The following is a 16,686-nucleotide window of genomic DNA, read 5'->3' as shown; positions in this document are numbered from 1 at the left end:
GTTAAGTGATTTATTAGAGGCACGTGAGAGTTTGAGAATGATAATTGTGGAGGAAGACAATAAGTGGGCACAGATGGGAACTGAAAGTATGACATGAATAAAGGCAGTGATAGAGAGGGAAGAGAAGATACTTAGATAAATTAGCATTCTTAGAAAGAGAGGGCTGATAAAAAAGAGCAGAAGGTGTAGGGAGCAAAGTGGACGTGAGCTGATTGATGCTAATCTAGTAGAGAAGGGTTGAAGGGAAGGCAGGTGCTAAGAGGAGAGTAACAAGAAGCGGTGGTGGGGGGACTTGATAAAGAGTGCTGAAAGAAACCCTGACGCTAACAGAACCATGAAACAGAGGTTCAGGTAAGTGCAAAAGAGCATTTCAAACCCAGGACTGAGGATGGATGCCCACTGGCCCATCAAGAACTTCAGACCCAAGGGCTCAGGCCAAAAGAGTGAGCCCACCACTCAGTGAGACACTGGGTGACAAATCTGTCAGGGACCATCAGGGAGGGAACCAAATCAAGCTGAAGCTATGAACAAGACTAAGCCCTTACAATAGTCTAACGCATTACAATAGTGAACGCATGTTCAGCCTTCTTCAGTCTTTACTAAAGCTACTTTGTTCCTTGATTGGACATAGTGGGCACTGCCGGTCCATCCTCCCATGTCCTTCCGGACACAACCCAGACTTTATTCTTCCTCTAGATGAACTGTTCATGCAGATGATGCTCTTCCCAGCCCCAAAATGATGGACCTTGATTTGACCAACCTCATCATGGAATTCTTCTTCTTGGAAGGATTAGTTTAAGGAGGCGCATATGACCCTATCCTGCCCAATTAGATACACAGGAAGTCTCCTACAGAGCTTCTGAAAAAGTTATCCTTGTTTTAATATGAGACATATGGAAGGGGCTGCTCTCCTTCAGGGAGTGTTGCTGTGTGAAGATGTAAGGGCCAGAGTTGCACACATGGCCATTTTATGAGCACAAGCCTGGGGATAAAACCCACCACCCTGGGAAGGCAGAGAAGAGAATGGAGGGGTCCAAGTCCTTCACGGTGTTGTCAGGCAGTTAAGTTAAAGGACCATGGGGCTGCCCGACCCCTGGAACTTTTGCTGTTTGAGATAATCAGTCCTCTCATTTGTAAGCCACTGTGAGCAGACATTCCTGTTCCTTTGAGCCAAACGCATCGTCACTGATACACTGGATTACAAAGGGGGAGTCTACAGCGAGGATTCAACAGAAGAGAATGGAAAGAAGTGAGTGGGAGAGAGGGGGTCCTGAGTTATTCGAGGGAACTTGCACATGTATCCTGCCCTGACCCACCCCGTGGTCACCCCTCTGGCCAGTGTTTCCTCACCAGGAATCCTGGACACCTTTTCTTCGAAAGCAGAGCCCCCCGAGCCCAGGACACACCCCAAGTCTCCTGAGGTCTAAGACAACTGAGATTGGGTTCCATTTTTAGATGAATAATCTCTTTATAAGAAGTTCCAGGGCAGAGAAATGGATCCTAGGCCTTGTACCTGACATTTCCAAGCAAAAAGTCAAAGGCTGGGAAAGAAAAATGAGATTAATAAAAAAAACAAGATTAAACAATTTTTTCCGAAGAAGTACTCACTACTCACCATTTTATCAAATGGATTCTCTTATTTCCCTGAAATACCACAAAGCCTGCAGCAGTGAATCCTAAAAATGTTGTTGTGCCTGTTGAATCCTGAAAAATAAATAAATAAATTAATTAATTAAAACATATTTGGATTAAGGAATATAAAATAAAGGATAAATGATATATGCTTATTCATCCTCACCCTGGGTTAATTTCAGGTTAATTACAATGACTGTAGAAATAAACTAAGCTTCTGAGATGGGACTTCCAACCGTAGTACGCCTAAAATTTGGGCGAGGGCCAGGAATGTATAGCTTTCCCGTCTGAGGAATGGGCCTTCTGCCTCACCAGGAACCTCCTGGGAAAATACAGATTAGTCCCAAACCACTAGTCTACTTCCAAGTGCATTCTGGGGCTGCCTGAGTTCTCAGATCTGCCCTACAATGTGGGCAAACTGTTCTTGGTTGTCATTAGCCCTGAAACCAAATCCCTGAGTGTCTAATCTAACTGGACTCAATCTCACGCAGGATTTCTGGCAATGTAAATATAAAGACATGTCTGGAAATGCCTACTTTGATTCCAGCCTCCACCAGGAAAACTAAGCATTGATAAGGGAAGGCAAAGGAACAACAACAACAACAAAAATCAAGTCAGTCTCCAAGTAATAAATAAAACAGACAGAGAGGCTCAAATTTGTGGATAAAATCTAATTCACTAAATGGAATAATCTGATTTATACCATTAGCAGGAAGAGACATCTGGCAAATATTCTAAAATAACTCTGCGGGCAGAGCCAGAAGATGCACATGCCACTGTAAACAGGCCCCACTGGTTCTCTGCCCGGGCTGCACCCTCACAGATCCTGATGGCACTGGGCAACAGGAGATTATGAAGCTTCCCAGGTCCTTCTAATAAGCAGCCGGAGCTACATCTCTAGCACGAGGACTTCACCAAATACTATTAGCTGGTCCCATCTGGGTAAAAAAATGTTTTAGTATGACTCAAAAACATACCTTTAAGAGCCTGGCTGATATAAACTCTTAGTTTAGAATTCAGGTTAGAGTCTGATTGACGTATGGTTTAGGATATGGAAAGAACACTGTTTTCATAAAACATTCCTGGAAAACATGTGCTTGAGCCTCACCTTGGGAGCTTGTTTAAAAGGCAGATTCCCCACCTGCACCCCCAGTGATTCTGATTCAGTGGCCCTGGGGTGGGGCCCAGGTGATTCTGATACAGGTGGTCTGGGTTTCCCACTTGAGAGAAATGCTGTCAAGTATTAATTCGAGGAAAAGGAAAAAAGAAAAACAAATACGTACTCCTAATGTGAATTTTAAACCTTTCTTTTTTCCTTCCACCTACCCACTTTTAAAGACTGCATTCTTGCTGGCAATGGCCTTTGAAAATAAACCTGTTAGGATCCTACAACTTCTCAGGAGTAAAACCATCCATTTGATGGACGAATGAATTAGCAAGCAATTAGAAGAGGCCAATAGAGAAAATCTACCACCCAAACATGTGACTGCAGCCCATTGTTGTCCCTTATGATGAGGGGCGATGGGTCAGGCTGTGGAAATATCCTACAAGGGATCCTCCAGACCTGCATACCAATTAACTCTTTTTTGGGCAAAACAATCATTATATGTCGACCTGCAGGGAGGGGCAGTTACCTTGCATGGGTGGGGATCCACCCCATAGGTTTCCAAAGTGTGAGCTTTCAGGAGTAAGTTAAATTCAGCAACTGGTGGGCTCTGGCCTCTAAAATCACACAAGAAAAGTTTAGGGAGTTAATATGAAAAATAATAGAAACATGGAGTTCTTTCATTCAATAAAATGTGCTCTTCTTAACTAAATAAAGAGAGAAATCCCATAAATAGTTAAGACTGGTCATTCTTCCTCCCCATGAGGAGCCCTTTGCTAAGAAATCTGAGCCCATGTTCCAGGGCTAACTGTTCCATTATAAACCCACACGTACTGTGAGGGCTCCAGTGACCTGGACAGTTTATCAAGGTTATCAAGTTACCAATAAGCAGGCGCTCGCAAATTCAATCTTAATATGAGCTAAAACTCAGCATCTGTTCTTTCCTACTTACTTTAAAAGATTATCCAGGATAAATGGCATTTCTTTTTGCTCAGGGTACAAGTGGGCAAGCCTGTTACCCCACCAGCAGCCTAAACAGAGCCATCCGGGTAAGAAGAGCTGTCAACCATTCCATTGGAAAGCCCTGGATTTTGAAAGGAAATCTCAGCCACTTCTAGTCCTAGCTGTGTCCTCCAGGGTGGTAAACAAGGTCTTGGCCCCAGGCAGAAAAAGGGGGCTGCAAATACAGATGGCTATGAAGCCCTTTCAGGGCTAACTTCCAAACCAGGATTGTGCAGCATTTCAGAGACTCTGCTTTGACTAACAGTATCTCACATGTATCTTAGAGAATCCGAACCATTCTCCAAGGATAATATGTAACCTGAACAACCAAGAAGAGTTTGCTAACAACAGGAATGCAGTTTTATGTTCACAATGTAAAGCTATATTGCAATATTAACTCTATTTCCACCCAAGCCTCTCCTCAAAGATGGATTCCCTCCCCACCCCCTCAAGACAGCGAAGAGTCCTCATGCCTCTAATGAAAACAGTATCCCATCTTCCTTCTCTGTAAAGCCTTTCAAGATCTTCTCTTTACCCTGAATGTTCACTCTGATATGTCTAAGGAGCATCTTTATTTATTCATAAAGATCAGCACTGTGGGGACCCTTGTAATCCAACAGCTCATTTCTGACCATTTCTTCGATTCTTTTCTTCCCTTCCCACCTCTTCCTCACCTCAACCACTCTCTCTCTCTTCTCTCCTTTGAGAGACCCTAGCAAATGGATTTTGAAACTCCTAGGTCTATCCTCCATGTCTTTTTAACCTTTGTTTCATTCTTTTAAATCTAAGGCTTTTTGTATTACATTCTGAATTTTTTTTTAAACACATTGGTTTTTTTCACTATTTTTTAAATTAATTAATTAATTAGTTTATTTATGGCTGTGTTGGGTCTTCGTTTCTGTGCGAGGGTTTTCTCTAGTTGCAGCAAGCGGGGGCCACTCTTCATTGCGGTGCGCGGGCCTCTCACTATCGCGGCCTCTCTTGTTGCAGAGCACAGGCTCCAGACGCGCAGGCTCAGTAGTTGTGGCTCACGGGCCCAGTTGCTCCGCGGCATGTGGGATCTTCCCAGACCAGGGCTCAAACCCGTGTCCCCTGCATTAGCAGGCAGATTCTCAACCACTGCGCCACCAGGGAAGCCCCTGAATTATTTCTTTATTCAAACTTCCAGCTCATTAATTTCTTCTCCAGCTGTGTGCATCCTGCTTTCCATCCCACTGATGAGTTGTTTTAAAATATCAATTAAATATTTCATTTCTAATGTAATGTCTATTTGGCTCTTGAAACAGATGCCTGTTCTTATTTTATGGAATAAACTCTTCTTACTCCTCCGAGGATATCCACTTTGTTTCTTTTAAAGTCCAATCCCTGTTACTCCATTACTGCTGTTTTCTTGGTGACAGCCCTTTGGTTTGCTGAATCAGAGTGTCTTATTCAATGAATTGATGTTTCTTTAAGTGTTTGGTGATTCTTGGTTGGATGCTCATCTTTGTATTTTATGTTATTTGTTTAATACAGTGGCCTCCAGAGGTTGTAGGGAAGGGCAAGACAGGCCACATGGGAAGAGTGTGAGTTAGTAACTTGATTTCAGGCTGAAGGTTGTAGCTCCTTCTGGACGTCGTCCACATAAGGTACCTCCAGCTCAAGCCTGCTGCTGCCCATGACTCAGCATAAGGGAAGCAGAGGAAGAGGTCAAAGCTGCCCAACTGTTCCAGATGCAGTTGCCCAACCACCATGATGGCTGCCCTGTTATCTGTTGCCTGAAGCACCCAGAACCATTCCTATTCTATATGTCTTTGACCTGGATTCCTTCCAGCTATTTCCTATCTTCCAGAGATACCGCAGGACTTCTGATCCAAAGATGGTATTTTTCTTGCATCTGCTTTCTAATACATTTTCTATTATCCACAGGGACTTGGAGAGGGAAGGGAAGGGAGCCACATATACTACCTTTTTCTTTTAAAAGAAGAGGTAATTTTTAAATCCATCCTTTACACAATATATTCCTGAGGGATTAACTCAAACACCTTCTTTAGGAAAGTAAAGTCTTCCTAAAGCCTTTCCGAATTTCCTCTTTAGTTTTGATGTTCTGAAGTTTCACTGGGACATACATAAAGGGAGCCTCCTTATTTATTCACCCTGATCAGCACTTTATGACCCTTTCAATCTAACAAATCCTATCTTTCTTTGACCATTTCTTTGATTCTTTTTTTTTTTTTGAAGCCGTAGTCATTATAATTGTTTCTCTTTTTGATAAAGGAACAAGAGATTCGAGAAAATCACCAAGTATTTTGATGGGGAAGGGAAAAGGGGACTTTCTGCAAGTTTTTGCAGTACATACAGGTATTTCTGCCTTCATAGCTCTCTCATAAGTTCCTGAAGTAAAAGCTTACCTTTCACCAGAAAATAAAGATAATTATTGAATCTGAATATTGGGGGCTTCCTGCCCCCACATACACACTCTCTCTTTTCTCTCTCACTCACTCGTTCATACACTCCCTCACCCCAATGGCTGGGGACAAAGCACAAAGCTGAGCTGCCCAGCATGTTGCTAAGCAGTACCCCACTCTGGTGGCCCTCAGGCAAAACTTCAGCCTAATGACCCAGATTGAGGCCAAAGAGAAGCAGGACTAGAGCTAAAGCAGCCCAGCACCTCCCACGCCACAGGCCACCAGCTCTGCTCCAGGATAATCCTGCCGCTTCACGTGAAAGGTCCTCACTCTGCCTCTAGAGAGCTGGCCGTTCCCCTCTGTGGCAAACCGTCAACCTCTTTGTCGAAACAGCTACAGACTGTTTATTCTTGAAATTCGACTTTGGTTTTCCAGCACACCCTTCTTTTCCATTCAGTCTGGGAACAAGTTAATTTTGAAAGGCTATAGTTTGGAAGTTCACATTGGAAAATGAGGACTCTTTGCTTGCCTAGGTGGTCTCTTTCTGACCACTTCCCTGTCCTTTGTAAATCTGATGAGCATCTAATTGCAAACACTCAACCCCAGACGGCAGCACGGTGCAGTGCTACACAGCTCCAGAGGACACACCATTAAACTCAAAGACCTCTGTTCCTCAGGAGCTATCATCCAGGCGTGAAAAGGTAAGTCCCCGTCTGGGAAAAGATTTTGGCAACATGTACAATCAAAAAAGGACTCCTATGTAGAATATTTTTAAAAAAACCTCCAATAAATCAATAAACAACAATAAAATAATTTTTAAAGATAACTCAGAAGGAAACATGGCAAAAGACTTGAATAGACACTTCACAAAATAAGATATCCAAATAGCCAACAACCACATGACAATGTGCTTAACCTCTCTAAGATCAGGAAAATGAAAAACTCTAAGAAGTCACTTACACATCCATCTGACAGCCAAAATTAAAAAAAAATACCAAGCACTCATGAGCATGTGCAGCAAAAGCAACTCTCATATACTGTTGGTGGAAGACTAATTTAGTAGAACTATCTGGAAAACTGACGTTATCTACTGAAGTTAAACATGTTTACCCTATTACACAGCAATTCCATTCATAGTCATACATACAACAGGGATGAGTGCCTGCTGCATCAAGAAATATATAGAATTTTCACAGTAGTGCCATTTGTAATAGCAAAAAATAGGAAACAAATGTCTACTAACAGTAGAATGGATATACAACAGAACACTATACAGCTGTGAAAATAAATGAACTCCAGCCACACGCAACAAGATGGGTGACTATTACAAAAATAAAACTGAACGAAACAGGCCAGATATAAATGAATACACATTGAATGAATTCCATTTATATGGCTTTTTTAAATGAGCAAAACAAAACTATTTAAAGTCAGACATGTGATTACCTTTGGTGGGGGGAAGGGAGAAGATAAATATTGGGAAGGGGTATAACAGGGGCTTCTGAGATGTCACAAATTCTCACTTTGACCTGGGTGGTGGTTACATACATACTCGCTTTGTAATAATTCATTGAGCTTGACATCTATGTTTTGTTGGCTTTTCTGAATTTGTGTTATGCTTCCATTTTTAAGAGCTTAAGAAAAAAGGAAAAGAAAGAAAAAGGTTGTGAAGCACTGGGAACCCTCATAAATTATTGGTGTGAATGGAGCAACCCCTTCAGCAAACAAGCCACAATCTCCTAGAAAAGCTGAAGTTGTGCAAACTCTATGGCACAACCTTGTACCTGGTTTCTACACCTAGGGTTGTACCTACACTTAGGGACTCTTTTACATACAGCCCTATGAGAAGTATTCAAGAAGCCATAATAACTTTGTAATAGCAAAAACCTAGAAACAACCCCAATGTCAACAGGAAAATGGATACATAAAATGTGACATGTTCATATGATAGAAAATTAATTACACAGAAGCAAAAATGAAGACCTATGGCTGTATGGATCAATGTGAACAACCTCAAATACATCATGTTGGTAGGGGGAAAGTGAGATACACAAATAGAGTATGATTCCATTTGTATGAAAGTCAAAAGTAGGAAAAAACTAAGCATACATTACTTGTTGATATATGGAGTACATTTATGAAAGCAAAATAAGAGAATGAATAACCTAAAATTCAGAATAGCATAGAGAAGGGAGGGAGGTAGTCTGGAAGGGTCAGGTTAGGAGACTTGAGATCATCTGGTGATGTTCTAATTCATAAGCAGAGTTAGGGGGTCATGGGTGGTTTTTCAACTACTCTTTAAATTATACATATATTGAATATACTGTTTTATATATTATACATTTACAATGATTAAAAGAGAAACAATTCCTGCCTTTTTAGTAAAAGAATTATTGGGTGAAGTATTATGCAATCTAAAAGTACCATTGAACTAAACAGAATAGTCAGGAATATAAGAGATATCCATGCAGAGCAACTTTTTACCAAACTCTCCTGTTCTGAGCAATATATAACTGTTTATATTGTGAAGCAGTATATATATATTTTTCACTTAATATTCATCAACGAGGAATTCTTATGCTCATTTTATAGATGAGGATTTTGACACTCAAAGAGGAAAAGTAACTTGCTCAAGGTTACTCAAGTATTAAGTGGAGGAGTGAATGCAAACCCAAGGCAGCCTGATTCCAAAGGGCTTCTCGGGACCTGCGTTACCATCACGACCAACATGATATGGTCCAGGGCCATGTGCCTGCTCTCCTGGATGCCAGGCTGAGCATTTCCAAATGACATGGTTTCTATTGGTTCTTCTAGAAAGCATTTTTCAAATTCTAAACATTTCATGTTATCAGTGTTGAGGCACTCCATCCCAGATGACAGATATTTAGATCTGATTAAAGAGCAGTGATATCTTCTTTCAATCTAGGTCAGAGATCCCCAGACTAGAGTCTGCGGGCTAAATCCGGATCACCGCCTGGTTTTGTACAGCCCTGGAGCTAGAAATGTTTTTTCCATTTTTAAATGGCTTGAAACAATCAAAGAATAATATGTCATGCCCTGTGAAAATTACATGACATTCAAATTTCAGTCTCCATAAATAAAGTTTTATTGGAACAAAGACACAGCCATTTGTTTGGGTACCATCTGTGGACATTGTCATGCTACGATGGCAAAAATGAGAGGTTGTGACAGAGACCATATGTTGGGCAAAGCCTAAGATATTTACTAAATGGCCTAGGATAGGAAAAGTTTGCTGAACCCTGATCTAGGAACTGAACACAGGACTAGAAAACAACTGAAGCTGTGTCTGTTTGATTCCATACAATGGAGATTAAAAATAGTACCTATCTCCAAGATTTGGTGTAAAGAATAAGCAGTTAACAGATGTAAAGCCATTAGACTAGTGCCTGGCACAGAGCATGCTCTCTCCTCGCCCTCAGAATAGCATTTGTTCCCTTCCTAGCCCTGCATGTGACTGAAATCAGAAATATGACTTGATTGGAAGTGTCAGGAAGCATGCCAAGATATTTACAGTACAGCAAAGGCCTCTCTTCAAAATAAAAGTCCTCGAACTGGTATCATTTGCGTTGGGTTTGACTCAGATCTCCAATGCCTAAGCATTTCAAAGACTTAATCTAAAAATTCATACACAGAGAAAAGCTACAAATGTTCAAAGAAGGAAAAGGGTTCAAAACCAATGGAGAAAAGGTAGAGACCCTGATAGCACTAAGAAACTCCCGAGTTCCCCTGACTCACTGAGGAGGAAACCATTTAATAGTCAGGTTTTCAGGAAGACATTAAGATCAATTAAATAGAAATTTGTTTTCCTTTCAAATCTCCCACTGGACATTTGTTTCTGGCCAAAACTTTGTTTGGTAATGGAAAATAATGATTTTCTATCCTTTAAATCTGGCACCAGGAATTGTTCTGCTAAGATTAATAGTGTCTCTAATGAGTCATTTAGAGACAAAGACCAGTGTTCAGTTGAATTCTTTTTCAAGAACTAACAATTCTCTAAAGATATACTTTTCTAATAAACTAGGTGAGGTCAAGTAATTATGTACTTAGCTGTGTATCTCCCTTCTGCCTGTCTTGAAAACTTTTTTTGCCAAGAGAAACACTCTCTCTCTTATTGATCCTCCTTCAGCATACCATTACATAGAGTACAAAGACGTACAGCATCCCAAGAATGAATGCAAATTATTAGTGGACGTTAATTGTAGAGTGAGGTGTGGGTCTTGACAGCAATGACTTGGGCTGCTTGGAGCACAGCTGGACAGGGAAAGGGGTGGATTTGGCTCCACCTGAACCATTTGGGTCTGTGAGCTCCAGAATTAAACTCTTGGGTAAAAGACCAATAGAATGGTCTGCTACCGCAAAGTAGAATTCTCAACTTGAGTTAGGTTAGGTTTTGCTGCAACTTGGTTGCAACTTTAGAGTTTGTTTACCACTGGCTCCAAAGTTTGCAAGTGTGCTCAGAACTTGCCTTTCAGCAGGGCTTGGGATCTTAGCATCCACGAGACTCTGGAGAGTTCTCTATGCTTTATGGCTTGCCTGCCAACTTTCTGAGCTGCAGGAAATCTCCTCTGCTCTCCAGTCCCACCCACGGCTCTCTGCACCTCAGATGACCATTTTCCTTCCTGTGGTCATGTCCCCCGCCCTTGGCAAGGGATGTCCTGCCCTGGCTGAAGGTCTGCAGTGCCTCTGAGGGGTTTCACTCGCTCTCCTGCCCTGTCTGACGTTGGCATACTGCCCCTCTTCACTCAGTGAAGGCCTGGGGTCCAATGGTGGTGGGAAAGTGCAACTCAATCTGTAGCTGGAGTCTTTGGGGCCCCAATCAGTCAGGTCAGCCCACTCGTGGTCACTAAAGGTTTGTCAAAGGTTTGGCTCGTTCCCCTTGCCCCCCACCTCTGGCATATTCCTCCTCCTCCCACCACCACCAGAGGTAAAAGCAACAGCACGTCTCTGCTGTCCCAGGAAGGGCATTCTGGATTTTAGTACCTTTAGGTTTCTTTGCATCCTTAGCTCTCAGATGGGTTTTAAAACTATGACTTTGTAGTTCATCTAGCTTGTTGGTGCTGTCTTGGTGTTAGGGGGAGATCCCTCTCTCGTGCTTTCCACATCCTCACTGGAAGTGAGAGTCCCTAGTCTGTCACTTCTAACTCTTTACTTAGGGACATTATCTCTCCTAAGCTCCTTGGGGAACATTAGGGATTGCATCTGTGCAGAGCATTAGATAGAACACTACAAATTTGGGTGACTGCCATGATATGGGGGAGACATATGGTGATGCTCTGGGACAGGGGCAAGACACATAGAAGAACAGCCACTTAGAAAGACATCAGAGTGCTTTACAGGAACACTTAGGTTTCAGGTCAAGTTCTATTGCTTCACAACTGTGTAGCCTTGAGTAAGTTAATTTCTCAGGCCTCTGTTTCCTTATTGTTAAAAGAAGGTGGTTTCAAACAATCCAATGGAGGACGGAGGTGAACTGACTGAGCAGGGATGGTGGTGACTCAGAGAACAAATGATTCTTTTAAAGAGTGCTGCTGCTGTCATGTAGGTGACAGGCATGTTACCAAATCCCCCAGTTGCAAGTAAAGCTAGAACTTTATGGGAGCTGATTCCATTTTCCAAAACTATTATTTGGCCAAAGAACATACATCTGGGTGAGAGTGTAGTCCAAGGACTGTTATTTTTTTAATTAATTAATTTATTTTTATTTATTTATTTTTGGCGGCGTTGGGTCTTCACTGCTGCACGCAGGCTTTCTCTAGTTGTGGTGAGCAGGGGCTACTGTTTGTTGTGGTGCGCGGGCCTCTCATTGCGGTGGCTTCTCTTGTTGTGGAGCACGGGCTCTAGGTGTGCAGGCTTAGTAATTGTGGCTCGCGGGCTCAGTAGTTGTGGCTCGTGGGCTCTAGAGTGCAGGCTCAGTAGTTGTGGCACACAGGCTCAGTTGCTCTGCGGCATGTGGGATCTTCCAGACCAGGGTCGAACCTGTGTCCCCTGCACTGGCAGGCGGATTCTTAACCTCTGCACCACCAGGGAAGTTCTAGAAAGCTAGACATTTTTGAAACTATAAATCCTTGCCAGGAAGCCATGGCACATGATTTACAGAGATTGTGAGCCTTGAGAAATAAAAAGAGATACTGACTCTGTTTAAAATACACTCAGTGTCATTATTACTTCCAGCACAAACCTCACTGCATTAGATCATTATGGGGGTGGCTAATCCGATAATTTTTCTGCTCTTTAAGGGCAAGGAATATACTTCATCAAACCGCTTCACCGCCAATTGAGCTTTCTGAATATTTAAAAGCTGATGACCTGTTACTGAAGCTAATGCAAAGGTCTTTGCTTCTAATGAGAAACCTGATGAACTAGCTGAGTAGAAACTCCAGGAAAACCTCCAGAGAAACCTATCATGGTTCCTGATAGTGAAATCAATCTTATTCTTGATCATCAACCCCCTCTGAGGACCCCCCAGGACTAATGGTATGGGTATTCCCTCTTAACCCAGATGGTCATGATTAAAGCTGTGGAAAACAGAAACCAAGAGTCAAAAATAACAACTGTCACGTCCCCAGGGATTGTTGCAATGGCTTCCTCCAGCCACCAGAGGGCTCTAGAAGGAGGAATAACCTATTTCTAAGCAGTCCCATTGCTAGGATCTCACCTCTGCATACCAAACCCAAATAAAGTCTATAAATTAAGAGATTATTTCTTATACATAGTTTTAAAAACAAATATGGATCTTTTGTCTTAAAATTATCTGTAGAGTCAGGATAGTGAAGCAGAAATTGATTCTAGACCTGCTCTACTAGATGTTTAAAACAAAGGTCAGCAAACTAGAACCCATGGATCAAATCCAGCCCACCATCTGTTTTGTCAATAAAGTTTTAGTGAATCACAGCCCACTCATTTATGTATTGTCTATGTCACTCTACAAAAGCAGAGCTGAGTGGCTGCAATAGAGACCATACAGCCCAGAAAGCCAAATTTATTAACTACACCTGATCTAGAAGAATTATTCAGCCTCAGTGAGTTTTAGCATAAACATATATTCAAAAATGTGAATCATATTGATACATATCTACATTCTCCAGTTCACAGGTTATTAAGAGGTCCAAAGATGCCTTTATAAAATCTTTCTAAATAAAATTCTATTAGCTATATACCTATTGGAATGGCCAGAATCCAGAACACAGCAAACACCAAATGCTGGTAAAGATGTGGGACAACAGGAACTCTCATTCATTGCTGGTGGATATGCAAAATGGTACAGCCAATTTGGAAGACAGTTTGGCAGTTTCTTACAAAATTGAATATACTCTTACCCTACAATCCAGCAATGATGCTCCTTGATATTTACCCAAAGGAGATGAAAATTTATGTCCACACAAAAGCCTATCCATGGATGATTATACCAATTTTATTCATAATTGCCAAGACTTGAAAGCAACCATATGTCCTTCGGTAGGTGAATGGATAAATAAACTGTGGTACATACAACGGAATATATTATTCAGCAATATGAAGAAATGAGCTATCAATAAAAGACGAGCAGGAATCTTAAATGCATATTGCTTAGTGAAAAAAGCTAATTTGAAAAGGCTACATACTGTATGGTCCCAACTATATGACATTCTGGAAAAGGCAAAACTATGGAGACAGTTAACAGATCAGCAGTTGCCAGGGGTTAGGGAGGAGGGAGGGATGAATAAGGCAGAGCACAGAAGGTGTTTAGGGCAGTGAAAGTATTCTGTATGATACTATAATGGTGGATATACGTCATTATACTATTGTCTAAACCCATAGAATATACAACATCAAGAGCGAACCCTAAGGTGTCAATGTAGGTTCATCAATTATAATAAATGTTCCACTCTGGTGGGGGATGGATGATGATATGGGGAAGGTTGTACATGTGTTGGGGCAGAGAATTTAGGGGAAATCTGTATACCTTCCACTCAATTCTGGTGTGAACCTAAAACTCTTCTAAGAAATAAAGTCTATTAAAACAAAAACTCTATTTGTCAATGAGATTGTGAAGGCCATTAAGAGCTGTTTGCCAGCTGTTTCCAGTCTGCACCTTCTGGACACCTGATAGAACTGCACTTCCTTGCTGTTGGGTGGGACCATGTGGCTAGTTCTGGCCACAGTGGTAAAGCAGAAGTGATATGTATCACTTCCAAGCTGAAGCAGGACCTTTCATAGCTCTCTTTCCCCTGGCAAACTCAAAAGTTTGTGACTGACCCGAGTGAGAATGACTAGTACAGCCCCCAGCTGACCTCTGGTGGGTATACAGCAGAGCAAGAAGTAAATAAATAAATGAACAAACAAACAAACCTTTCTTGTTCTAACCCACTGAGCTTTTGGAGTTGTTTCCTCAGGAAAATCTAGTTACCTTGACTGGTACAGAGATTATCAATAACTATGATATTATATTTGCAAAACTATGTCTTCTTCCCCCCGTCAGTCAATGATGTGGCACATCTGAAGAAGCAAAGCTGACCTAGCCATGAACTCCAATCTTCACTCACAAATCTCTTCAACATTTAAAGGAGTCTAAGCACTTAGTCCATGAAAACTCTTACTAAAACCTTGGCCTTATATTTTCAAGCACCTCAAAATTCCAGAGTCTCTCTCTCTCTCTCTCTCTTCCCCCTAAAGAACTCCCTTATTAATGCCTGTCTATCAATCCATCTTGGGTCCACCTTCAAGCACTGTGTAGCCTCCTAAGGAGGAAAGTTCTTCCGCCTTGATTCATTTTCTCCCAAGAATCACAGCTTTAGTACCTTCCACAGAGAGCACAGGAGAAGAAGGATTCTAATCAAGTAAAAAGGCTGGAGAAGATTGTGAACCCACAGAGCTAATCCTGCTTATCTGGCAAATCATGGTCATTTCTGCTAATGTCTGAGTATCTCTATTGGCATCTCTTTTGTTTTCTTTCTTGACTGGGTCAGAAACCGGGTAGGGAGCAAGAGATTATTTGGGGGGCGGGGGGAGCGGGCTCAAACCCCAACAAAGGCCAACTGGAAACCATTCAGGAAGTTTCAATAACAACAGATCATTGATCACGCATTATCCCTTTGCTGTGTGGGAGGGTCATGAGTGCTGTGATAACCTTGGAGAGTAAGATGGTAACACCTTGGTGCAGCCTCATAGGGGTCTCTTCCATCTATGACTCCTTCCTGGAACTGTCAGGTTTGCAGAGCAATCCAACCAGAGGTCCAACTCCTACACAAGAAGATCGATACTTTCATGACCCGTGTGCAAAGGGCTCGCTGATCCCCCAGGGCAACCTCAGTCTCTGTAGCAGGTTTCCAACCGATTCTATTGATAGAAAGCCCCTTCTCTTCTGCATTGTCAGCTTGCCTGCTCTTCTTATCTTTCCATCCAAACCTGAACTCTCTCTCTGCTGCATTGATGCAGAAGGAAACACACGACTACTTAAGGAGAAAAAGGAGCAAAAACACATAGGAAAATACCCTCTGAATGTCTCTTTTCAATATCACAGGATATCTGGCTGTTTCATCCTCCAGACATACAACTTTGACTTCTTCACAAGGGCTTTCTGGGTGTTACAAATGTGTTGGGCCACAGGAAAGCAGCTTTGGCCAAGCCATGGAGTTTACTTACAAGGTCTACAAACCATAGCTGACTGTTGACCCTGTCTATTCTCTAGATGCATGAAGACTACTTTCAGGGTTGTCAGCAAATTCAGATGCTGGCACAAGGTCCAATCTACAGCTTTCTTGTTATAAAAAACAATCTGGAATCTTCTTGGATCCACTCATCTGCTCATGAAATCCAGTGGGTCACCAAGTCTTCCTGCAACGTCTCTCGAAATCCTCTTCTTTCAGTTTTCTCTACTCCAATTCTTGTTCAGGTCCCCAGCATGTCTTGCCTGGATGACAGCTCTAACTGATCCTCCTGCCACAGTCTCCACCCTCTGGGCCATCGCCATCATGATCACTGTGGAACATCAATGTGACTACCAGGTTGCCTTATGGCTGCTCAGCACAGGGGATAAGAGCATGGGTATGAGTGTCAGGTAAGAGCAAGGTTCGAGTCCTGACTCTGCTACTGACAGTGCAAGTCTTTCAGCCACTCCAGGCTGTGCTTTCTTCACCTCAGACAGGGAACAACAATAGCACCAACCTCGTAGAGTTTGGGAGGACTGAGTGGGGCGATGCATGTAAGGCTCTTAGCACAGTGTTTGGCATCCAGTAAAAGCTCAATAAACGTTTATTATCGGGCTTCTCTGGTGGCGCAGTGGTTAAGAATCCACCTGCCAATGCAGGGGACACGGGTTCAAGCCCTGGTCCGGGAAGATCCCACATGCCACGGAGCAACTAAGCCCGTGTGCCACAACTACTGAGCCTGTGCTCTAGAGCCCGCGAACTGCAACTACTGAAGCCCGTGTGCCACAACTACTGAAGCCTGCGCACCTAGAGCCTGTGCTCTGCAACAAAAGAACTCACCACAATGAGAAGCCCGTACCCCGCAACAAAGAGTAGCCCCCACTCGCCACAACTAGAGAAAGCATGCGCACAG

The 16,686-nt window shown here is 42.4% G+C and overlaps 1 protein-coding gene across 3 annotated transcripts in view; it reads right to left on the bottom strand.

Moving 5' to 3' along the window:
• The window catches only part of FRMD3 (FERM domain containing 3), a 311,279-nt gene that overhangs the window by 70,550 nt on the left and 224,043 nt on the right, over nucleotides 1-16,686 (bottom strand). For all 3 annotated transcript variants that reach the window (XM_036856636.1, XM_036856635.1, XM_036856637.1), the window contains 2 exons: nucleotides 3,267-3,354; nucleotides 1,616-1,704 (listed from right to left, as the gene is read on the bottom strand). In XM_036856636.1, coding sequence (XP_036712531.1) covers nucleotides 1,616-1,704; nucleotides 3,267-3,354 — 177 coding nt within the window. The remainder of the gene's footprint in view (nucleotides 1-1,615; nucleotides 1,705-3,266; nucleotides 3,355-16,686) is intronic.

The sequence above is a fragment of the Balaenoptera musculus genome, chromosome 6, assembly GCF_009873245.2.
Source record: "Balaenoptera musculus isolate JJ_BM4_2016_0621 chromosome 6, mBalMus1.pri.v3, whole genome shotgun sequence".
NCBI lineage: Eukaryota > Metazoa > Chordata > Mammalia > Artiodactyla > Balaenopteridae > Balaenoptera > Balaenoptera musculus.
Note: the sequence above shows the minus strand (reverse complement) of the source record. Positions and strands in the feature narration are given on the sequence as shown.